The sequence below is a fragment of the Rhagoletis zephyria genome, unplaced genomic scaffold (genome assembly GCF_001687245.7).
Source record: "Rhagoletis zephyria isolate East Lansing unplaced genomic scaffold, Rhagoletis_zephyria_1.1 Rzeph_scaffold_02162, whole genome shotgun sequence".
NCBI lineage: Eukaryota > Metazoa > Arthropoda > Insecta > Diptera > Tephritidae > Rhagoletis > Rhagoletis zephyria.
In genome coordinates this window covers 28,883-53,759 of record NW_016159246.1, presented here as the reverse complement: position 1 = coordinate 53,759, position 24,877 = coordinate 28,883, and the positions used below count along the sequence as shown (strand labels likewise).

Sequence of the window (24,877 nt, the reverse complement as noted above, 5' to 3'; positions counted from 1 at the left end):
ATCGACAAATTTTGTTCAGCGATGAGGCTCATTTCTGGTTGAATGGCTTCGTAAATAAGCAAAATTGCCGCATTTGGAGTGAAGAGCAACCAGAAGCCGTTCAAGAACTGCCCATGCATCCCGAAAAATGCACTGTTTGGTGTGGTTTGTACGCTGGTGGAATCATTGGACCGTATTTTTTCAAAGATGCTGTTGGACGCAACGTTACGGTGAATGGCGATCGCTATCGTTCGATGCTAACAAACTTTTTGTTGCCAAAAATGGAAGAACTGAACTTGGTTGACATGTGGTTTCAACAAGATGGCGCTACATGCCACACAGCTCGCGATTCTATGGCCATTTTGAGGGAAAACTTCGGAGAACAATTCATCTCAAGAAATGGACCGGTAAGTTGGCCACCAAGATCATGCGATTTGACGCCTTTAGACTATTTTTTGTGGGGCTACGTCAAGTCTAAAGTCTACAGAAATAAGCCAGCAACTATTCCAGCTTTGGAAGACAACATTTCCGAAGAAATTCGGGCTATTCCGGCCGAAATGCTCGAAAAAGTTGCCCAAAATTGGACTTTCCGAATGGACCACCTAAGACGCAGCCGCGGTCAACATTTAAATGAAATTATCTTCAAAAAGTAAATGTCATGGACCAATCTAACGTTTCAAATAAAGAACCGATGAGATTTTGCAAATTTTATGCGTTTTTTAAAAAAAAAAAGTTATCAAGCTCTTAAAAAATCACCCATTATAATAAATTGCAAGTTTTAAGTTGCTAAAAAATTGCGATGATTTTGGCAAAAAAAAAATTATCAAAATTCAACGCGATTTTTTAGCATATCGTTAAAAAAAAATCAAATGGTGCAAGTAAAAATGTAAATATGTACGTAGGTGCTCGTATTCTTGTAAAACAAACCTATACCAAGCACCCAGCTCGGTGTGCAACGCTTGTAAGTACATGCATACATATCGGCAGACTTAAAGGGAAATCGGTGGGGTTTATGAAAACAAGTTCGAGGTAGGAAGTACATAAAAAAATTAACAACAAAAAAAGTAACAGAAATACATATGTCAAAATACGAGAAAAACTGTCAAAGAAACTTGTAAATATTCTACAAATATTTGAAGCAAATGACAATGGCGCTTATAAGATTTTCAAAACATGCGCATTGTTGTTGCATTACTTAGGTTGGCTTTTGGTGTGTATGGATGTGCATTAGGGTGGTCCAAAAATACATGTGGGGGTAAACAAAAAGTTAAAAATGTTAAGCTTTCGCCGCCTAGGAATTTCCAAATGGAAAAATAATCCCGTATTTTTTTGTTTAAAAAAAAAGTTTAGTGCATTATATAACAAGCGCAGTCTAAATCCACATTTCAAACTTTGTACAAAAATTATAAAAATTCAACAAATGTTACCAAAATCCCTCAAAGATTTCTAACTTTTTATTCTAAAATTTGAAGTAAAGTTTTGCAGTTTTAAAGCCCATTAAATTTTAGTAGGATAAAGTGAAAATTTCAAGACGCTAGAAAAGCGCGTTGATTTTTAATTTTTTTTTTTGCTGAGGCTGCTAGGCATTTTCTTAAAAGCAGCATACCTATTTTTTTTTAAATTCTAAATAAAATGTTTGAAATTTGTTGGGGGAGTTGGTAAAATTTGCTGAATTTTTATAAATTTTGTACAAAGTCGCTTGCGTTTATACGAAAATATTAAACATCGAATGAACAAATGTAATATAGCCAAAACCGGTCAAAATAAAAAGTTTCTATTATTTCTTCCACCACTGTATTTTGTATGGAAAACTTTATGGGCTTTGAGACAGTTCTAAATATAATTTTTTTAACAAAAATATACCGGCATTCTTTGTTTCCATTAAAAAAATTCTAGGGGTGAGAACTTAAGAATTTAAGAAGAATTTCAAATTTTTTTACCACCCTAATGTACATAGGGCAGCTGTGCGCATTACCTGCGTTGGTGTCTCTTAATGATTTCTATTTACTTCGCTCTTGTTGCTAATTGGCTATATATTTTACTATGCCGCTGGGTTTCCTATAAGTCGCTTCACACTCTAATACATAACTACATATGTACCTATATATATGTATATATGTACCTATGTAGAATTCAAAGTAATGATTAGGAATTTCGTTACGAAATAAAGCGGCGTTGGTGTTGCAAATGAGTTCCGCTTTGTTCTGCAACAATAATTTTAATATTATTATTTTTTTTCTTTTTTCCGCCTATGTTTATGCATACCTACATGTGTATATGTATGTGTATATATCTACATATGCATGTGTGAGTATGTTTTTCATTTACGTAGTTAAACAATATTTGAATAAAGCGAAGCAGAGCAACACAAGTCAGAAACTCAATCAGCCAAATAGCCTGATATTCTGAGATATATTTCAATGATTAATGACGTCCGATTTGAGGCAGCGACATAATATCGCCAAAGGCTCTTGTTCGCAATTATTGTGAGATATGTTTTGGCTTAGCAATATATATGTACATACCGATTTCCATATGCATGTAAGTTTGTGCAATATTTATAATCTCGCTTTTTTCTACGGATTTGCTTATAGATTTGTGTACGTACATATGTAGTATATGTATGTATTAGGATACATCAAAAAATTAAAAATTATAATTTCTAATCGAATTCAATATTTTGTTTTATTTTGTGACTCCCCTCTATAATATTTTACGCCAAAGCTAAACATTTTTAAGAACCCTTCTGACAAGTTAAAACCATTGAGATTTGAGGGTAAATTTCCAGTCTTAATTCATGAAAAAAGTGTGCCAAATTTCACTTGAATTTGAAATTTTAGCTGTGTGCTAAGCTTGAAGTATCATATTATTTGAGTAGGCCTATCAGTTTTTCGAATTCACTGAATATTCAAAATTTTGAAACTATGTACTTAATTTTCAATTTTTACTTTTTTGTTGTAATTTCGAATTTATATTATTTTACTCAGTTGAAAGTCACAGCTAGTTTGAATATTATCACAGGTAGAAAACAACAAAAATTCCAAAATTTTGAATTTTATAAAATTATTAAATTTCTTGAGAATTCTTATTTTTAGGATAATTTCCAAAATTTCAAAAACTATCGAAATCCGGGAGGTTCTAGTAATGTTGGTAAAATTAGAATATTTTGAAATGTCCAAATTATTGAGATTTTAGAAATTTTTATAATTTTCCAAAATTTTGAGAATTTTATTTATTCTAAAATCCATCCTAAAATGTAAAAATGTGAAACATCACAAATTGTCGAAAAATTCTTATGTTCATTGTACTTGTGTATAAAATATAGAAAATTCTTAGAATTCTAAAATATATTAACATTTTTGAAAAATTCCAAAATTGTTCCACTTTTCTTAACTTTTTAAAAATTTTGTATTGATATAACAAAGTTTGAGAATTTTTAAATTTTTTGAAAATTTTGAAAACATCAATGTCCAACAATTTTTGGAATCTTCAAGAATTTACAAAAATTTTTAAACTTTCAAAAACGACGAAATATTAAAATGCTTTCAACATTCGAGAACTTTTAATTTCGGTTGATTAAGTTTATTTATTCGACAATTTTCCTTAGAAAAAGTTTGTTAGAATTCCTACAATTCCTACAATTCTCAAAATTTGTGAAAAATAAAAATTTTCTAGAATTCTAGTATTTATCATTTATATTGAATTGTTGTGATTTACTAAAATTTCTCAAATTCACAAAGTTTTGAAAGTTTAGAAAATTTTGGAATTCCACTCAAGTTATTTAAATTCAAGAAATTCAAAACTATCAGAATTCTAAAAATTTTAAATTGCCGAGATTTTTAAATTTATATACACGATATATGTTGAGAAAGAAAATACTTGTATATGTATTCCAAATCAGGGGTTTTATAAAGGTCCCCAAAATAGGGGAGGCAGGGAGGAATTCGAAGCCAAATTCATGCAATTTTGCCTTTACGACTGAACACATGTGATCCTGCAATTACCTTGTTGTTGTTTTTCTTTGACCAAGCGATCCACTACGTTCCTCCGAAATACTTTGGAGAAGAGTAAGAAATTATTATATTTACTTTGTTTCCGTCAGTCAGTCAGGGGTGGGGTTACCAGCAGTGACTGGCAGTAGCACGACTATGTGAGGTATAATAAAAAAAGGTATAGTAAAGCAAAGAGCCGAGAAGGTTTCCTCGAATGCGATCTGATGTTGCCGCTGAAACCATCACGGAAGGAATGTTTCGACTATAGATCACAGTCAAACTGATATGGTGCTTCGAAACGGGATCGTTGGAGGGCTGCGAAGCAAAACGAAAGTAGTCCGTGTAACGATGCCCGAAGGGATTGAAAAAATCTTCGGAATACCTCAACAAAAACGTAATAGTATGACTTTCTTAGTAGAAAAAAAAAACCTTTTTTTTTTTGATAGCGAGAGTGAGGCAGCCTAATATATTTAACATATATAAATATGTGCATGTGTATAGATTCAAAATTTTCATTGTTAGATAGCTCAAGAGCCATCTAAAAAGTATGCATTCAAAAGCTGTACGCTGAGTAAAAATAAGACTTTTTTGTTTTTTATTGATAAAAAAAACTATCTGATCAGACTTTCTTCCCGGACATTACACAAGACAAACTAAGGGCCGTTTTCTCAAGTAACCTGTAACTTTAAAGCTCACTTTATATTTAAAGGTTGCATTAAAATGTCTGATTGTGTCTAAAGTAAATCATTTTATTATCGATTTTTTATTGTTTTACAACAAAGAAACATACATACGTCAAAAACCAATACTAAAAACGCTTAACTGTAGACATAGCTTTATTTTTAATCCAACCTTTAAATATAAAGTGAGCATTAAAGTTAAAGGTTACTTCAGAAAACGGCCCTTAGAGGTGCTTAAAAGATCATTCGCTTAACTAATCGAAAAAAATATATTTCTTATCAAAATATTAGTATTTGCGGTTATTTTTACTTACATATCTGTGCACATTTGAAAGAACCACTTAAGTGCATCTTTCTCGAACAAACGAAATAGCATATGTCGAAAAAACATATTTTACCGCCAAAGGGAAAATTTGTGTTATTCTGCATGTTTTCTTTTAAATAGAATGTATTGCGCTGACGGTAAAAAAATACATACATACATACATACAATACATAAAATATACATACATATGCTATTTTGTTTTGTCCTTGCATGATAGACTTAACTTTTTCTTTCAAATCTCCACAGATACATATGTAGATAAATAGTACATACATACATGTATAACAGAGTTGGGGTACGGCGCTACTTGCCTCACTTCCGACGGCTCCTATGACATGGCTACCATGTTTGAAGTTTGATCGCATTTTTAATTTCAAGAATATTCTCAATAAAGTACTAAAATTAATCAGCTATGTATCAACGTGACATTTTTTATGAATTTAGAAACAGTGAGTGCGATCTGTTTATGTAAATGTCCTTGAACTAATTTACCTATGTTAAAGGTTGACTTAAACGTGACCATATTGACTTGACTTACAATTCTATAATTAGCGGAACTCATGAAACGTACGACAGAAACGCCATTGTGAGCTGAAAATAAGTTGAGGTTTTCGCAGATATATATGTATGCATACATACATATATGTTCGTGTGTAACCATATGTGCATTTTTACACGTACGCGTTCTAATCTACATAAATCTAGAGCAATGGACTGGTAAATGCGTTGTTTGCGAACATAAATATCTTGTAAATTAGATAGTATTGAAAACCATAATAAGCATACAAGTTTTACATCCATTAATTAAGGCTTAAACTTATGAAGGCAAAATACATACATAACTACTGAGGCATAAATGAAACAAGATTTGAACACTGGTAGCTATGTATTATAATTTTGTACCAAGTGAATGACTCGACTAGAACTATAAATTTATTGCAAATAGGAGTAAATTGCCTGACGTATTTAAACATTCCGTAGGTATACTTTTCCCAAGCTACCATTTGTACAAACTCACGGTGTAAAAATAAGTAAATTTGTGCTTTTTTCAACCTTCTTCCAATTTGAAACTACACCCAGTAGGTATAACTAAATACACCATTTTAGGTATGTCAATGTAGATCTTGGCCAAATTAGCATGAAGGGAAACTAAATTCTCCAATGGTATCTCCCTTTTGCGCATTTGAGTCAGCTCTGCGAACCAAGGACAGGGACATCCTTCTGATCTTGGCCAACACAATCATCTTATCATCGTTCACCGCTGGATGGATCTCCTTGGCACTAAAGCGGACTTTATCAATGAAACTACGCAACATTCTCAGCAGCTGACACAATTTTCCTGATATACAGAAACACCGAATGGGGATACATTCATGCGATTCGAAATTCTATTAGGCTATGGAATATAAATTAAAGTGACTTGCGATCGAAATAGCCTACAGTCAGTGGTGCCAAGCTGCTACAATTTAATACACACTTCACTAAAACAGAAACTTACATCTAAGAAATAGAGTTTAGTAATCAGCCCCCAACAAAATATGTGCCGGGCCAATAAGGACGCATTTGATTATGATCGGAGCGAAGACGAATGGCGAAAGTCGATGAGATATCGAATGCAAAACAAAAGCCTCCAGAGTTCCGAATATGAACTTAAAAAAGTGACAGGTCTATTAGAGATGGCCTCAAATGACGAGACTACCATACCTTTTCGTTTACCTCGATTACTACTAAAGTTTTGACAATGAAAGCTGAAGCATGAATTTTTATAAAATATTCGGGTATGCAGTTTTGTAGCTCATGCACAAAATCTAATTTTATTTGGATGAAAAATTAACGACCATTTTTAGATATTTGAAATTGCACAAAAAATTTAATGGGCTACAAAACTGCGTACCCTATTTTTTATGGAGTCCCCATTGCATTTTTTGAAGTTTTCGGGGGCGACCTTTAAAAAATATTTAATATTGCAAATAGGTAAATAAACAATTGGCTATTATTATTGCAGGTCTTCTGAAGAGAAACAGAGTCTTCTGATCGAAAAATATTGATATTAAAGAATTCTATGCCATTTCTACTAAAAGTTTTTTTTTATATAAAAAATAATAAAAAGCGGGTATATTTTTCGATATAGAAAAATCCTAGGGGATGAGAGCATTAAAATTCCCCCTTTTTTACTACCCTAGGATAGTATATGCTTCGAAACCTTAACCTTATTTCCTTCTTTATAAAACCGTCTGAAATTCTTGGTAAAAAAAATAGCTGAGTTATAAATTATTTAATGCAAAAAAAACCAAAAACTGGTTTCTCATCAACAAATAAAGATTTTGGGGGCATATAGAAGATTTGAAACATTGCTTTATGTTTAACTCAACCTGATCTGTTAGTTTTTAAAAACCGAAATTTTTACAAAAAAAAGGCATTTTTCCGTAATTAGTCACAACTCTGTCCTCTTTTGCCTACACATGCAGTTGATAGTAATATCACACGCTGCCTGCTTGGAAAATCCCGCCCATAATCCATTACAAATGACAAGAATACCGTCACAAATAAATGCTTGATAACAAAAAAAAATTAAAATACCAGAAAAAACTCACTAGGAACTGCGTGAAACCGGAGCATTCCTTTTTTCTATAGCTCAAACAAGAAATAATAATTTTATTACATAATACAATACCTGCAATACGCAGTTATGTCTATGTACATACAAACCTTCTGTTGAAAATGACAACGAAATCATTCTAAGCCGATTAGCTTGACAAGTCATGCTTGTATACCCATGTTTTATAGATACATACATATGTACATATGCGAGTGCCTATGTATGTATATGCATACACCTACTTACAAATATGTCTATGTACGCGGATGTGAATATTCCGCGTTTTTTGATATAAATGCTTTGCCAATTATTGTCCTACACTTTATTCACTTAAAAATATACGACCGTTAACTGTGTGTTTTCGTAAAGACCAAACAAAATGTACAAAATTGTAAGTGAACAAGAATTTTCTTAAGCAATTCAAATATCCTTATAACTTATCGTTAATATTATATAATACAAAATTGCCTTCCTTTGTTCCACCAGTTCGTTGCCGTCATCTTAGCTTGCATCGCCTACGCCAGCGCTGGCATCTTGGCAGCTGCACCAGTTGCTCCATCCGCTGTGGTCTACACTTCGCCAGCCGAGCTGCCCGGTGCTAGTGGCTATGAATACCAGCATACCATACAAACCCCGGATTACGTAAATCATGCTTCGGTAGTGAAGCCATTAAATGGTTTTGTGAATGCACCAGCGGTTCTTCGCACTGTCTATAACTCGCCATTGGCTGTAGCACCAGCGTGGTGAAGAAGGAAAGGATTTATTGATTAGGGTAACTGGCGTGTGAATAAAATAAAAAAAATAAAAATTACATAAATACATTGAGAAATTTTGTACAAATAGTTGATGCCATAATATCTTGGCCAAGTTCAGCTTGGAACGCTAGTCGATTCCTTTCTCATCTAGTAAACGCAGCCACGGTTTCTTAATTCACTGCAACAGTTTCATAGTCCATCGTGTTCGATGCTCACCGTTCAGTCACCACTTTGCCGTCCTTTCATTACAAAAATTGGCCTCGGTCTTGACACCTTCAGTAAGACGTCTAACTTCCTTATCCGATTCCCGGGCGCTATTGGATAGCACTTTGAGCTTCTTCGCCATTCGGCCATCAGCCCATTCGGCGTATGCAGCATGCCTTCCTTCAGCACCTTTCAAAGCAACTGTCCATTGGAACGACATGGCCAAGCCAGCGGAGCCGCTGAATTTTAATTCGTTGCACTATGTCAATATCGTTGTAAAGCTCATACAGCTCATTGTTGAATTGTCTGCGATATTCGCCATCGCCAACGCGTAAAGGTCCGTAAATCTTTCGCAGAATCTTTCTCTCGAAAAAAAATAGATATACACATCAAATAAAATTTAGATGGGAAACAATTCTTGAAAGCTCAGCACGCTAAAGCTCAGCACGCTCCACTAAAGGCAAATCAGTTGACACAGCTCTCCACAATGTTGTTATACAGATAGAAGGAGGCTTGAAAAATGAACAATATGCTTTAGGAGTGTTTCTTAACATAGCGGAAGTGTTTAATAACGTCCCGAAATAAGCTCTAATAGAGGGGATCTCCCCGATAGGGGCACATCCTACTATTCGGGCTTGAATAAGCAAAATGTTACGCTGTACAAAGATCTCGGCGCAATTTCACATCACAGGGAGGGGTGCTATCTCCACTTCTATGAACGTTTGTGGTTAATAGATTACTGACGAACATGAGCAGCGCGATATACAAGTGCTTTGGTCAAAAGAGCTTTTTACCATGATACAAAGCAGGGGAGCTTTTTTTGTCAGACTTTTGTGCCGGAATAAATAAAACCTTTCAAATTATCTAGCCAACTGTCTTTCGTTTGTTTAACAAAAGACTTTCAACTATCTTAGATAAAATGCCCTTTCAGTGGGGATAATCTCCGGAAAACAGCCAGCATCCGTACCAAAAATGCTGAGTTTACTCAGATGATAGTAGTGGCAGTAATATTCGCGTTAAGCTTAGTAAATTTATAAGCCCATGCTGAGCTTATACAAGGATTTGGATACATGAAATATTAATGCGATGCATTTAAAATAGAAAGCATTCATCAGCAGTCAGTTGGGAAACGAGAAGTAAAGTTTCATAAAATTCCAACTGATTACAATTCCGTTTTGTATGTTTAAATATATGTTGTTGTTGTATATAAGTGCCAAACGTCCATTACTAATTCATACAAAAAAAAATTGGTTGCATTTGCATAAACAAAACTCCCGAATTTTTGTTTTTTATATAAATGCATGCCGGCTATTTGCGAAGTAAAAATAACCAAAAAAAAAAATATATTAAATCCATTGTTTCTTGCAACATTTGCGCATGTGACTGCTGTAAGACTGCTGCTGTATGTAATCCAGGTGGCGGCAATTTTAACTGCCACACTGCCGCCACGCTAGGCTCCAAACTGACTGTAACAAATCTACAATTTAGCCGCCGCCGACTAAAGCGTTTGAACCCAGTAACCTACTGAGCAACTGCGCTTATTATCCTACATACAAATTGTTTGTGTGTTTATTATTTGTTGTTGGTGATTTCTATTTCTGCCTCTAAAGCCATCCATTTGCGTCCAATTGTTTTTATATTCTCTAGAAAAAATTAAAAATAAAGAAACGAAAAATTTACAAATCAACGAACAAAAATTTGTATGATCAAATGCTTTCGACTTGTTCTGCGCATTCTGCTTTGTTGCTATTTGCTTGCTACATATTTTGCTGATATTTTTTTCGCTAAGCATTTTGTTAGCTGATCGCTCATTTCCTGGAGCAGATAAACGTTTTGGTATTAATTGAATTGACTTGAGGTGGTTAAAGTAGTTGAGAGAGAGTGCAGTTGAAGGTTTCGATCGTTTTGTTGCATGTAAATACTTCAAATAAGCTACCAGCATTTTTTTTTTTAAGATACTATAATTTTATGTATTTAGCTCGGTTTATTGCCAGTGCGCTCAAAATGACTAATTCCAAGCTAAGGTGGGTGTTGGCTGCAGTCGCTAATGGCTGATTTTATTTACATATTCGCAGCCAGAAGCTGTATTGCAGTTATTTTATTGTTGAGGTGATGTAGCGAATTAGACAAACAGATTTAGGTGGATAGGCGGGCGGGTGGTGAATTTTTAAACGAGCAATAATGTTTTATGATATGAAACTGGAAACCCATTGACATTTGTCATAAAAATGCAAGGGAAACGAAAAATAATTCTGCACTTAAATATTTTTATGAGACAACTACTAAATGACTTTCACTAATTAATGCTATACAAGAACTAGGATTACAAAAAGAGCAAAAGGCATGAACGCTAGCGGCAGTTGCGCCTCTGGTTGAACGAAGTTCCAGCAATTCTACACTTAGCTATGGAAATTAGAGAGTTATAGGAAAAAACCATAGCAGAGCAGAAAATATTTACGCTATTTAAAAAACATAGACATAATGACTATTTTTATGAAATTAATGGCGCGCGTATTTTTCAATGCCCAACATTTTCATTAAAAATGTTATCAATTAATGCTTACTGGAAATACAGAACTTATGCCGAATTTGCACTGGGCATTGAAATGACAAAAAATTTGTAGCATTTAAAAATGCTATGTGGAAATGAATTTAATGACTATTTTTATTGTTGTGCCACGAATGTTTTTCAATGCCCAACTTTGTCATTACAATTTTTGCCATGTAATGCATAGTGGAAATTCAGCATTACACTTATAGTCACATACATCACATAGAGGCGAGCCCACTACATTGGTAGACTAACGGCTCTAAAACACCTTAGGGGCGTGTATAGCCCCTGGCTGAAGCTTTTGGTGCTCCTGGAAACCTTACCTAACATCTTTCCATCAGTCTGTGTGAGATTGACACTCGAAGAAATTATCGAAGCGATAGGCTACTTAATGCGAGCGATAGTCAGGCGGCCCTTGAGGCTCTATCATCATTCGAGATAAACTCGTCTTTAGTTTTGGAGTGCGTAAAGAGGCTTAATGCTCTTGGCTGAGGTTAATGATATTCAACTCATTTGGCACATGGTGGTCGAGAGAAATGAGGAAGCTGATCATTTGGCCAGAGTGGTCACAGCCTCGACCCCGATAAGACCCGAGCACTTCCTTGCAGTGAGACCCAACACCATAATGGAAATGCTCAGAAAGGAAAATACCAAACTGAGGGAACAGTCGCAGTGCTATAACTTACTATCTATCTAATACTTAGTGGAAAGTCAGCAATACAAATGAAGCCCTTCTCACGCCCGGCGGCTATGTTAATAAGAAGAACTGCCAAATCTGGGATAGCGAACAGCCACAAGTAGACACTTGTACCCATAAAAGGTAATGCCATCAGGCCTTACTTCTTCAAGAACGACGAAGCAGACTCCGAAACCGAAAATTCTGATCGCTTTTTCACTATGATTAATAATTTTTTCTGTTCTGAAATTTTATATTTCAGCCTAGCCGAAATATGATTTCAACAAGGCGAGGCCACATGCCACACAACGCAGTCAGTAATGCTTCCTTTTCACGGAAAATTCCAAGAACGTGTAATTTCGTGATTCAGTCTTGTGACTCGCTCTCCAAGAGCCTACAATTTAACACCTTTGGATTTCTTTTTGTGGGGCTCTAACAACAAATATATGTATGCATACTATTTTTAGCGTCAATTTTATGCCCTGAAATGGGTTAAATGAAAAGATTTGAATTGACAATTTTTAATGTCATTTAAAGTTAATTCCTTTTTAACCTTTTCCGTAGTTTTGTAGGAATGAAACACGGCTTGTTAATATAATACACAAAAAACTGATGTCGTGGTCCACTCATCCTCTATTCATAGCTATTTTTGAAATATAAGATGTAGTGCTTTCGAAAAAGCCCCTTTTTGTATGAATTTTGTCATTTTAACATAAGAAACGATAAAGCGATATTTTACTTATACATATGTATGTACATTTGGGTGGTCCAAAAATGTATGTGAAAGAGTAAAGTCGGAATTTTTACGCTCTTACCCCCTAGGATTGTTATATATGGAAAAAATTACACACCTATTTTTTATTTTGAAATCAAAAACTATTTAGAAGTTTCTCAAAGCGCTCAAATTTTAGCATTTATTTTCGTAAAAATGGTACAGAATTCTTGAAAATCAATATTTTGCGATCGGAAAACTCCGTTTTGTCTTCAGAAGATTCCCAATAATAATACCCAGATATTTATTTAACCAATTTTTCATAGTAACTATATTTTATATGTCCGCCAAAACCACCAGAAAATGCAATGGGTGAACCAATAAAAAACCTTTAGTATTAAAAAATTATTAAATTGTTATTGGAAGCCTCCTGAAGAGAACCAAAGTTTTCCGATCGAAAGATATTCTGCCTTATCCTAAGTTTCGCCTGAAAAAAAATTCACCCGAAAATTTGTCATCCGCCCATAGTAAAACCATGGAACCCAAAGGCGAAAAATGAACCGGTTCGGGGAAAATGAAACCCATGATAAGGCTGATTGATTTGCAAGAATTCTATACCATTTCTACGAAGAGTTGTTTTTCCCCATATAAAATACATGGAAAACTTTTAGCGACCTCTAAATTTAAAAAAATATAATATAATATATTTTTCGATATAGAACAACCCTAGGTGAGAGCATTAAAATCCCGTATTTACTTATTTTGGACCACCCTAATGTGCATTCATCGAAAATATATCAGACCATTTTTGGCACTTAAATAATTCAAACAAGACCGCTTGGGCATCGTTCAACTTCTTGTCGTAAAGTTCATCTCTTGCATGGCATTCAGTGAATAGTGGTCATCCACATAGCAAATATTGTGGGCAGAAAATTCACAAGCCACATAGCTATTCCTTGACATTTTAACTTGAGTACGTGTTTACATATACACATACCATATGTTTTTCCCAACTTTTGACACGAGTACCTCGTTTATGCACACAAGCAACCAAGGACCATTACGGAAAACAAGAACAAGTATTTAGCAGAAAAAATAAAGCAGAGCTCATGCAAATTGTTATTACAAAAACCACTATCGAGGTTTTGATTTATATTTCTTTATTGATCTACATTCTTTTTTAATACGAGCATTACACAGAATGCACTTTAAGTTAACTTATATAATCGAAAAAAGTGTATACAGGGTGCTTCAAGGGTAATGCAAATATTTTTCAGCAATTATTTGTGAAATGTTAAGGTTTTTTTTTCAGAAAATTGGCACTTCAAGCTTTTGCAAACTTAGTCATCGAGCAGAAATTCGAAGAAACTGGGTCGTTCGACTGAAAATATTGCTGCTGTCGAAAGTGTAGACCAGGCCGCGACAACCTAAATTCGGGGCAGTAACGCTGTTACGGTCAACGGCGAACGTTATCATGGCATCATAGTTGTATGCCTTGAATTAGATCAAATGGACTGGGAAAATATGTGGTTTCAACAGGATGGTGCAACTTGCCACACAACGCGTGAAACAATGGCCCTATTTTGACGAAGTCCCTGGGACGCATTACCTCACGAAACAACGAGGTCAAATGGCCGTCGAGATCTGGTGATTTGAGACCTTTAGACTTCTTTCTCTGGGGCTACATGAAAAGTATGGTCTATTCCGATAAGGTCGAGATGATTCCAGAGCTTTTGAATGGAATCATACGCGTTATAAATTATATACAACCGGAACAATGCAAAAAGTTATGAAAAATTTTAATATGCGCAACCTGTGTTGCCAGAAGAGTCGTGATGGCCATTTAGCGGTTATTATATTTCATGCATTAGTTCTATAGACTAAAAACCATGATGAAATTAAAAAAAGAAAATCATTTCAACAAATTTTGTTGCGTTTTATTTATATAAGAAAATCTGAAATCTTATTGAATCACCCTATATATGAGATTCAGCGGCTGCCTTTCAGAACTCATGGTTCATTGAAGACAGTAGCACGGAGGTGACTTAAGTTGCAATATAAATTATAATAAAAATTTTACAAGTACCATTCACTACTTTAGATGGGCGCGATCCCAAAGATCTTTATTGTTATAGATTATAATTCTATCCAATTTACTACTATCCTTTTTGATTAAAAAACAGGGGTATATTTTTTCGATTTTGGAGAATTATAAGGTGTGGGAGAATTAAAGCTCAACTTAATATACATACATGTCAAAGTATTTGAACAGAGCAACACTCAAATCAGAACTGTTTCTGCTTTTTCTGAAGAGAACTACACTAGCTTTAATATAATAGACAGACAGTCCGCACTGTACTATATGACAAGCACCGATCAAGCAAGGCCCTTTCTCATAGCGGAAATACAAAAACCCGTAACTAACTGAAAATCCAAAATTCACTTTTTGATTGATTATGATACATTTCGTCGAATTATATGTACATAAGTACCCAGATCATTTTATGCAAATGTTTTGTTAATTACGGCTTCTTTGCATTTTAGTGACGATGTGAGATAGGGCCTTTCTATATGAAGGTAACCTTAATATGTACCTTATTTAAACCTTAGTATAAAGCTCTCAAGGAAAATCTGAAGAAGTATTTTTCATTATTTCTGTTGCTTGAACGTAATTTTATTCTTCTCTATATAAAAACATAGTCGACCATACATACATACAAACATCGTATGGAAAAAAATGACTGACATCGTCAACAAAAAAAATTGCCAAAAATCAACGCAATATTTTAGCTAATCCAGACCTGCACGTTGTTGTACAAAAACTGAATGGGTTATAAAAATGCCTAATTTTCCTAATAAATCTGATAAGAAAGTTGCAAATTATTGTGCAAATGTATTTAACTTTCCTCAGTTTTGCAGATATATTTTTTGTGGCAGTATGAACTATATTTAAAAAAAAAATTTACAAAAAGAAATTAGGATAAAAACCTTTTTATTTTATTATTATTATTATTATTTTATTTTTTTGTAAATACTTTTGTCCGGTACCGTATATACCAGGAATATGGTCGCTATGTTCGGAAAGCGTTTTCCCATTTTGTAATATCTTCAAAGTAATAATTTTCTCAGTTGTGGCCTTTTCATTCAACCCAAATCTCATACCGCTGAGCCAGATTTAAAAAGAAAAAAATAATCGCATGGATTAAAGCAAATAGCATTCACTACATGAAAAATGAAAAATTTCGGGTTAGTTTGTTTTCGGGCGAAACGCACGATAAGGCTATTTATGTACTTAATCGATGTTGATCAACAACAAATATCTAAAAACCTTCCGCCGTTTCTCTTTGTTAAAAACGAGCTTAAGTGTAACTGATATACTTACATGCATATATCAACACTAAAAAAAATCGACTGTGGTTTAGAAATAATAGAGACTGATGCTTTGTATTTCGATGTTTTGGAATGCACCCTCTTTCTTACCCATTGAAATCGATGGTTTCGAATAAAGATGGATGAGCAGTCGAAATTAATATTTTTCATTTTCATCAAAATACACGAGATTATCTGCTTTCATGGAAAAGTAAATGGCGCAAAACTTGATAGTCATTTACCAAAAAGTGTTTCATAACAGTAGCAGTGTTGCATTTAAAGTTATTATGCCGTAAATAAAAAAGTCACTGTAACTGCCACACAGCCTTTAGGTTAATCAGAGAATCTTGAGTTCTCCGTGGTTCGAATATATGTAAACAAAAATGTCAAGAAGATTTGCATTGCGGAAGTAATCCTAGCAATCCTTTTAAAGGAGACATCATCCTGCATGAATATTGTCACAATCATCTCCCTATCAAAGAACTGTATTTGCATGGCTACATCTTTTACAAGCTTTTATTTAACTTGCTTTGTATGTACGTTGTTTGTTAGGGGCAAAACTTGCAATACGTTTTTTACCAACTTTCCGATTATCTAGACACTTGAAACTTCACAGTTGGCTCAGAACCCGATGACAATGCAATACGGAAGATGAGCTTATCCGATAGGTGGCGCTGGAGTCAAGATATTTGAAAAACCTGTATTTATAGTCCGATTTAGTTCATATTTAGAAGGTACATTAACTACATGAAAAGGAATAACTCCACTAAAAATTTTGTCGATAGGTGGCGCACGACACGATATATTTGGAAAGCTTGCTTCAAAAATATTTGTTTTTACAATTATGATTCATAATCTACGAAGAAACATGTTTGTGTCTGGTTTTTATTTATTTAATTAATTAATTTTTATTAAAATTTAACAACATTCAGCCCCACTGTGATTTAAATGCCATCGCCGTTCGGCAGATGTTCATGAAATGATCGTGAACATAGACGTGAGCAATTATTCGTTCCACATGAGTTAATTTACAAAAGATTATGCAATAACTGATTCTACTACTCTACTTACTGTGTACATACATACGTACTTGTTTACAGTGCCGTATTCAGGATCTATGCGCCCCTAGGCTCTTTCCGTGGTGCTGGCGCCCCCTCCGGAGAGTACTAAGACAAACGGCAGCCACGGGTCTCCTCCATATTTTAGTTTTTGTAAACATAGTTTTATACATCACCTAACCTTACAGCTAAAAACAACGATGCGGTTTTCTATACAATCTAAAAACACATGCTTTGTAAATTTTAAACCTCGTTATATTTTTTTTTTTTTGCATAGAAGGATGGGTATTGAATGAAAAAAAAAAACGTTTTGTAATTTTGCGCATATGTACACTGCCGGACAAAAGTATTGGTGCAGAGAATTTTTCGAAATGTATGCAAAAGTTTTTATTTCAATTACTCTTCCCTAATTTTTTTATAAAAAATATAGTTCAAACTACAACAAAAAAAAATAAAAATAAAATCTCGAAACTTCGTGCTAAACTTAAGACAGTTCAATAAATTTCCAGATTTCTAATCAGATTTTTCAGAAAAATTCTAAGTAAGCGGTTTTATAGCCGATTCAATTTTAGTATAACAAAGTGTAAGTTTGAAGTTGCTAAAAAACTGTATCGACTTTTGGCAATTTTTTTGGGGACGTCCGAATTCGGTTTTTTATCAGCTTCAGTTTAGAAAATTACCTTTCCGCTGAACAGTTGGTCTCCATAAGGTACATTATTAATGCATCTTCTACATTCGGGAAGCAATCTTTGACGTTATAATCAAACAAAAGTTGTATCCATATTTCTTTGCTATCAAATTCTTGATTTTTTTTCACAGTCTGGTTAAAATTGCAGGCAAAAATTGTCATCCAAGTCGTTTTCGTATATCTCAAACAATTTTGTACTTTCTGCGTGTCTAATTTGTGGAGGAACCCAAAACGTTCATGAACAAGTTTATAGGTCTCAATCCTCTTTTTCAGTTGACTCCCAAGTGTGTCCATTTCATGCATAAAACTTTGGATACGAAATTTATTCGATGGATTTTTAATGTCATCTAATTAAAAAAAAAAATGCATTTATATTTGCTTTATTTTCATTTGATTTACTTTATTATTTTTCCTTTTATTTATTCACTATTGTTATTTTAAAAAGAAAAACATATATGTATATGGTATGGTCAAAATTTTGGGAACGAGGAGCAAATGAAGAAAAATAATTCTTTGACTCATCCGCCAACTCTCGAGATCATTTGCTAATATACATCTTAAAACATTTAGGAACAATGGCCGATCGCCATCAAATGTATGCGGTGCGCATTCATTTCTCTTGTGCCTCGCATTCGATCAAAATGGACTCGCCTGCAGTGCCTCCTACGTTTCTAAAAATTGTAAATACATACATAATTTTTTCACTTTTTATAATTTTTTTTCTTACTTAATTTTTCATGTGGCGCTGACCCCTTTATGACGCGGGCCCCTAGGCTAGCGCCTATATAGCCTGTGCTTAAATCCGGCCCTGCTTGTATAGACATATAGATATGTACATATCTAACTGCGATAAAATAGTTAAACAAAAAAGCGACTGACTACTTTTCGTTGTTATTTATTTAGTAAAGATCTTGACAAAACAAAGAACGTTATTGAACTTTTCAAAAGCAAGTTAAACGGTACATGAAGAGCGAAGACTATAGAGAAATTTAATCGATAGTCAAATGCATGCAAGCGTTATAAACATACATACGAGCGATACATAGCTGGTTTTTGGCATAAAAAATCTAAAAAAAAAGAATTAATTATAAATATTCGTTAAATATTTACTGGCAAATTTACACGCCATCAGGCAACGAGTATGTTATACACATACCTTCACTTACCTTCATACATTTTCGAGAACTAAGTCATAGTCAATGAACAATGGACAAACTCATTTGATTAGAAAAGAACAAATCTTTACACACGTCCCACGTCAAAATTACGCAAGTGAGAACTTCCGCTGCGCATTTCGGACATTTTCAAATTATGTTGTTCAGTCGCTTGCGAACTGCAATTAAAATGACGCCGAACGTGGCTATGCCAAAGAAGCCAGCTACTGTTTTCTTACTCTTACTATGGCCTAAGCGTGTATGCAAAAGCAATAATGGCAACCAACAATCAGCAATGCAGCAAGAACATTAAATGAGCTGAGATAAGAAGTGCCAAGCCAACTGCCAGAACTGCCGCTGGTGCTGCCATAGCTACTGGCTATTCCACTGCTGCTGTTGCTACAGATGAAGGTCGCCAGCAAAAGATACAAAAAATAGCAAAAATAAAATTTAAAAAAACTACCGGCGGCAGCACAAATTGTGTTGCAAGCTCGGCTATTCTTTATTTTTATAAGAATTAGTTGGTATTTTTTTTTGGTTTTTATATTTGCAAGCAAATTACAATTATCAACATATGTATGTATGCACATATGTATGTGTGTATAGGTTGGGCCCTGCGGGAAATTAATCGTTGCTTTACAAGCGAACTGCGATTTTAAACAGATTCTAAAAATGTATTATCCTTATGTATATATTCAAGTATCTTTTCAAATCGAAAGTTCCTATTTTCTTCTTACTACTAATTTTGCCAATGGGAAAGTTTGTGAGCGAGTGTGTGTGTGTCCGTATGTTTGCTGGTTATCATGCTAAAAAATCTGCAGGTATTTCAATACAATTTGGCTCACAGATAGGTCTTAATTAATATATAGAATATTTTTTGAAGAGAGTTGCCAGCTTTTTCAAAAGTAAAAATCAATTAATTAATAAGGTAAATAAAATATCACAACACTGCAGTTGTCAAACGAAAGTGGTTACAAAATGATTTATTTCGGAAATATTTTTAAGGTGGTTGCCACCTGTTTAAGAATTTAAAATCGATTAATTGATAAGCTAGAGTACCAAACCACTATCGGCAGCAAACCAAAGGCGTTAAAACGATTCATTTCAAAAATATTTTGTATAAGGGTTTCCACCTGTTCAAAAAGTTCAAATCAATTTGGTGCACAATTTAAACGAAAAAATTTTTAAATTGGTATGAAATTATAGATATTTAAGAAAGCTTTTTTCAAACATATTTTTAAAGGGAGCTGCCACCTGTTTAGAAATTCTAAGACAATATAATTAACAAGCTCAACAAAATCTTTCAATTTGCGTTTCAAAAAGAAGTTTTATGAAAGCTGTATATATTGATATACATATATTTGTAAAATATTTTTGACGAGGGTTGACACCAGTTTAATAATTAAATTGTTAAGTTAAATGAAGTCCTACTAACATTATAATTGGGAAATTTAGTGAATGAGTGTGTGAGTACATTTGCTGGTCTTTGTTTACATAGGATTTGGCATTGGATTATCTGGATTAACAAACATCATATTTCTTGAAAAGGGATGCCACCTACCTAAAAAGTTAAATTCTACTTCAAAATATAAGTTCATCGAAACTTTACAATATGGTTGCCAAACGAACTCGATTGAAGAACGCTTTATTAAGAAAATATTTTTAACAGGATTGCCACCTATTTAAAAAAGGCAAATTCAATTATATTAATAGATGTATTTTAAGAAAGCTTTTCTTTGAAAGTATTTTCAGTTTATTGAATATTATACATTTCTAAAGGCAACAAGGCTCAAAAGCTCAGAGGAAACTAGCCCAAAGACTAATACTCGCTAAAACGGAGCAGAAACTTTTTAATTTTTTTAATTTGTTTGTAATGCATTTGTTTAGCGCTGTATCTACTCAGTCGCGACGATCGTGTCATTGTCACGTATAAATATAAATAAATACAAATCACTGCCAATACAAGAACTTAAGTTTTTTATACAATTAAACTGACATCACAAGCTTGGCTACGCTTGTTGTTGTTGTTGACTACATACATAAACATTCAAGTGTAACATGTATGTAATTGGGACAATGCAACCGGCTGCCGGCAATGGAAGTGGAAGTCGAAGTGCCGCGCAGAGACGATGTGTCAAGCCAAAGGCAATGAAGAGTTTCGAGCTGCCGGCAAAGTTGACCAAAAAAAAAAATATACCAATACAACACTTATGTATGTATGGCAGACTGGTACAAATAGCAGAAATTGCACATAAATGCATACGCTAATATGTGTTTGTGTATTTGTTAGCAAGAATGCACATTTTAATCGCTGATTTTCTGGCAGCAACGGATGCTAAATATCTGTTAGATTTTTTTTTTTTTGGTGAATACTATCAAAACCTGCGGCGCAATGTGCAACGGTATTTGCTTAACGGCAATGGGCTCACGAATGAATGAATGAAAAGATGAGCGACTGAACATCAACTCATGGAAGAATGTATTTTGCAGACGGCATGATTAACGCGCAATCAAGTACATATGTAGATATGTATATGAAATACTTGGGTATACATAGATATGCACGTAATGGAGACGACTTAAATGTGTACTACAACAACTAAAACAACAATTGGTACCTTTAGCAAGTGATGCATACATATCTACAAATGCAAAGTAAGTGAAACAGCTGCCGCATCAGCATCAGCATCAGCGGCGACGGCAACGGCAACGGCAACGGCAACAATGTGGCAGCAGCAGTAATTGTTGAGGCCAATTATTGTTGCACTAACCGTTTGGTTTTCATCTATCGCTGTTGTTGTTGTTGTTGTTGTTGTTGTTGTTGTTGTTGTTGTTGTTGGTGGTGCAGCTATTGCACATTGCCATTGTTACCAATGTGATGTCGATGGCTGCGTCTAAGTCTGCTGCATTAAGACACTAAGTGGCCGATGGTTTAGGTTACATACAGTTGAAATACACTTTTCAACTATTAAAAGAAAAAATATATAAGAGTGTGTACAGCGAGCTGGTGGCATCAGTCGATGTTCTCATTCAAATTGCAGCGCAACGCAACGCTATCAAAAAAACAAAAAATCGAAAAAGTAATCGCAAACGTGATAATAGCGAAATAAAACGCGCAGTTAATTTGTAGTGCGCTGTTTTCGGGCCGCGCGGAATTAAGGACTTACGCAGGATTATTCACTGTTCGGTAGATACGCGGTTGGATGCCTATAAAAATGTTGAAGCTGGTAAGTTGAGGAGGCAGAAAAAAGCGCAGCAAATGAAAAAGAAATTTAATGGAGTTAGTTCCTTCTGTTGTTGAAATGATTGGGGCCTTAATGGCAGTGAATGGAATGCACAACTTCGGGGCGTTCAAACGGGGATGAAATTGTTAAAATAGTGCATCCCTTTCGAAGGAAGGTTTTTGTTTTGAGACCGGTCTAGAAGTTTTGCCAAGATTCGGTTAGGTTAAAGTATTTAGGCGGCTAGCCGCGGCTCCTAGGAGGGACACAATTCCATTAGGTTGTACTGACTTTTCTGCTGGTACCACTAAAAGCTACTTAACTAAAAATACTAAACAAGGAAAGAAGTTAAAAAAGTCTTCAGGTCAATCCGTGACTTTTTAAGCTTTGGATTTCCAACGGGCAATCTGTGATCAGAGTTCCTGTCAAAATTAAGGCCTAAAAAGGTCCTTGATCGCCTATGATGTCGCTGGCAAGAAGTATCTTACAAAATGTTCGCTCTGTGCCCTCCAAACCGTCGTTAAATCCATCATTCCTAGTACAGTGCCCGTGAACTCTGGTAGAAATACCCTATTACGTAAAAGCAATCTCGAAGGCTGCTTAGGTCGTAAATTTATCTGTCGTGTAGCTTCCTGCACTAACGCCGCTATTCATCGTAATTAAATAGACCGAATGCAAAGATGCAGTGGCCGAGAGTTCCTTAAAAAATATCGACTGTGCTCTCAACGAATTGTTGAGATTATCATTAATACTTCAGCGGCTGTTGAACCTTGAATGGATTTACTAATCTTTTGATTCAGTTAATGATGCTTTCCAATTTAGAATTCAGTTGGTAGGCTAGGATTGGCTCGAATTCTGAACCAAAACCGTTCTTCGTTAACCCATAACATCTGCGGGTGTGACATTGATCGTAGCATAGTGCTCTTAGTTTCATCAGGTTACATCAAACAACGCCCTCCCATAAATATTACGGCTAGACGAAATCCTGTGGTACTTTTCCAGTGTATTTCTCTCAGTCCTAATAGCTCTTTTCTGATCCCTTCTCTGATCGTATTTGGATCTAGTGGTCCAGATGGACTCCCAGGGATCGACGGCAGACTCGACGGCGGTATACGTTGGCGTGAAAAAAATATGGGGGCTTACGAGTTGTAAGTGGGGGTCCACGAAAATTTATCTGGCTCGATAGTAAAGAATAAAAGTGTTGGCTTGACCTAACCTACCAATGTCGGCAGATAATGCACTACTCAAAAAACGTAAGGGTAGAACAAAATCCAAATTTTGCGGTGATTTTTGACAGGCCTTATTTCGGTGGAAAATGGTCGTATTGAGACTTTAAAAAAGCCCTTTGAAGCTTTAGCGTTCTAATTTTCAGATTTCAGATAAATAAGTAAATAAAATCCCGACGTGAAAAATAATTTTTCAATTTAGTTTTTTTTTTCGGTCCACCTGCGTGAAAAAAGGGTTGTTCAGTTAGACCGGCATATGGATCCGATAGCCTCTATATTTAATTTCAATTTCTCTGTTTAAAGCCTCCCTTAATTTTTTTTTTGAGTAGTGTATTTTAAGTCAGAGATCGCAAAAATTCCTCAGCTTTATTCCTCAGGAATGAAGCTTCCATCTTATTTATGCTCTAAACAAGTGGTTGTTTCTCATAGTTTCTTCTATACTCGCTCTTTTCTCTATTGTCAGTTTCTGAATCAAAAGTCTCTACGTATTCAGGGGAGATTTCGGGGATAGCTCAACGAAATAACTTTATTTCATATAAATTATCGATTATAATTCAATCCACTTTCTTTAAACTTCAACACAGGATAGAGAAATAAGCTTAATATATACTATGAAGACCTTTTGTTTTATTCACTAACACCTCATTTTAATTCAATTTCAGTCGCTCATACTCTCCATACTCGTCACCTTGGCCAGCGCACGTCCAGGCTATCTGCATGGTCACTATCCACACATTGATTACCCACTGCTGCATCATCATCATCATCACGAACCATTGCATTTGACTAAATTGGTGCATATACCAGCTGCCATTTCACATCAAAGTTCAACGGTGATCCACAGTGCGCCCATCATCAAGCCAGTTGTAGTGCCAGTGCTGAAGACAATTGTGCATCCCATTGTGAAGACATATCATGCAGCGCCTATAATCAAAGCCTATCATCCCATAGCTTTTGATCCTTACCATCATCATTACGATCATCATGACTTTCATCATTACCATTGAGGGGGATGAAAACACTTAACCACAAAAAAAAACAAAAAAATTATAACAAAAGCGACTTCCATGAGGTCCCAAGAATTCGAGCTCAATTAGGATGTGTGGAGAGGCTAATATAAATGACTAATTTTTACGAGAGCTAATCTTTCTTTAATTTTGCTATATTTTCTGTTGAACGTTGCGTGGAAACTTGTCACATTATTTCTAATAAATTTTCAACATTTCTTAAATGTTTTATGGCATTTGAAGGACAAAAAAATATGTTTGTACATATTGCACAAAATCGCTAAAAGCGAAGAAGATGTTGTTCGTTATAAATAAATAGCTTAATTGTTTATTAAAAAACAAAAACCAGCAGTTTATTTGTTTATAGTTTTTTTTTTTTAATACTCGCACTACTGAAAACATCTGCAAAGATATGAAGGTACATATGTAGCTAACTTAACCTATATACATAATTAAGTCGCATACATATTTGAATTGTCAGTCACCGTACACCGAACGTGATACTTAGGTACCCTATCTCCCCTCAGCCACCTTTTTGTGCATATATGTAAATGTAAAGACATCCAATAATAGCCGGATTGCGTTGCTTAAGCGTTGCATGTGACACTCTTATAGCTCGAAGCTAAATGCTGGATGTAAATGTCTTTACGCCTTTCACAACAAGTCGCCATACAATGGCAA

At 34.7% G+C, this 24,877-nt stretch overlaps 1 protein-coding gene across 1 annotated transcript; it reads left to right on the top strand.

Annotated features, from left to right (window-relative positions):
• The first annotated feature begins 21,772 nt into the window (after positions 1 to 21,772).
• On the top strand, positions 21,773 to 24,529 carry LOC108366138 (histidine-rich glycoprotein). Its single transcript, XM_017620448.1, has 2 exons — positions 21,773 to 21,969; positions 23,852 to 24,529. Exons 1-2 carry the CDS (start codon positions 21,946 to 21,948, stop codon positions 24,194 to 24,196), a joined length of 369 nt encoding a protein of 122 aa, XP_017475937.1. The 5' UTR covers positions 21,773 to 21,945; the 3' UTR covers positions 24,197 to 24,529.
• The last annotated feature ends 348 nt before the right edge of the window (positions 24,530 to 24,877 follow it).

What these genes read in the sequence shown, in the direction of transcription:
- LOC108366138 (XM_017620448.1), top strand. Translation starts at nt 21,946, where the DNA reads ATGCCTATAAAAATGTTGAAGCTG. An exon ending in CTATAAAAATGTTGAAGCTG is followed by an intron (nt 21,970 to 23,851) that starts GTAAGTTGAGGA and finishes ATTCAATTTCAG; the next exon opens with TCGCTCATACTCTCCATACT.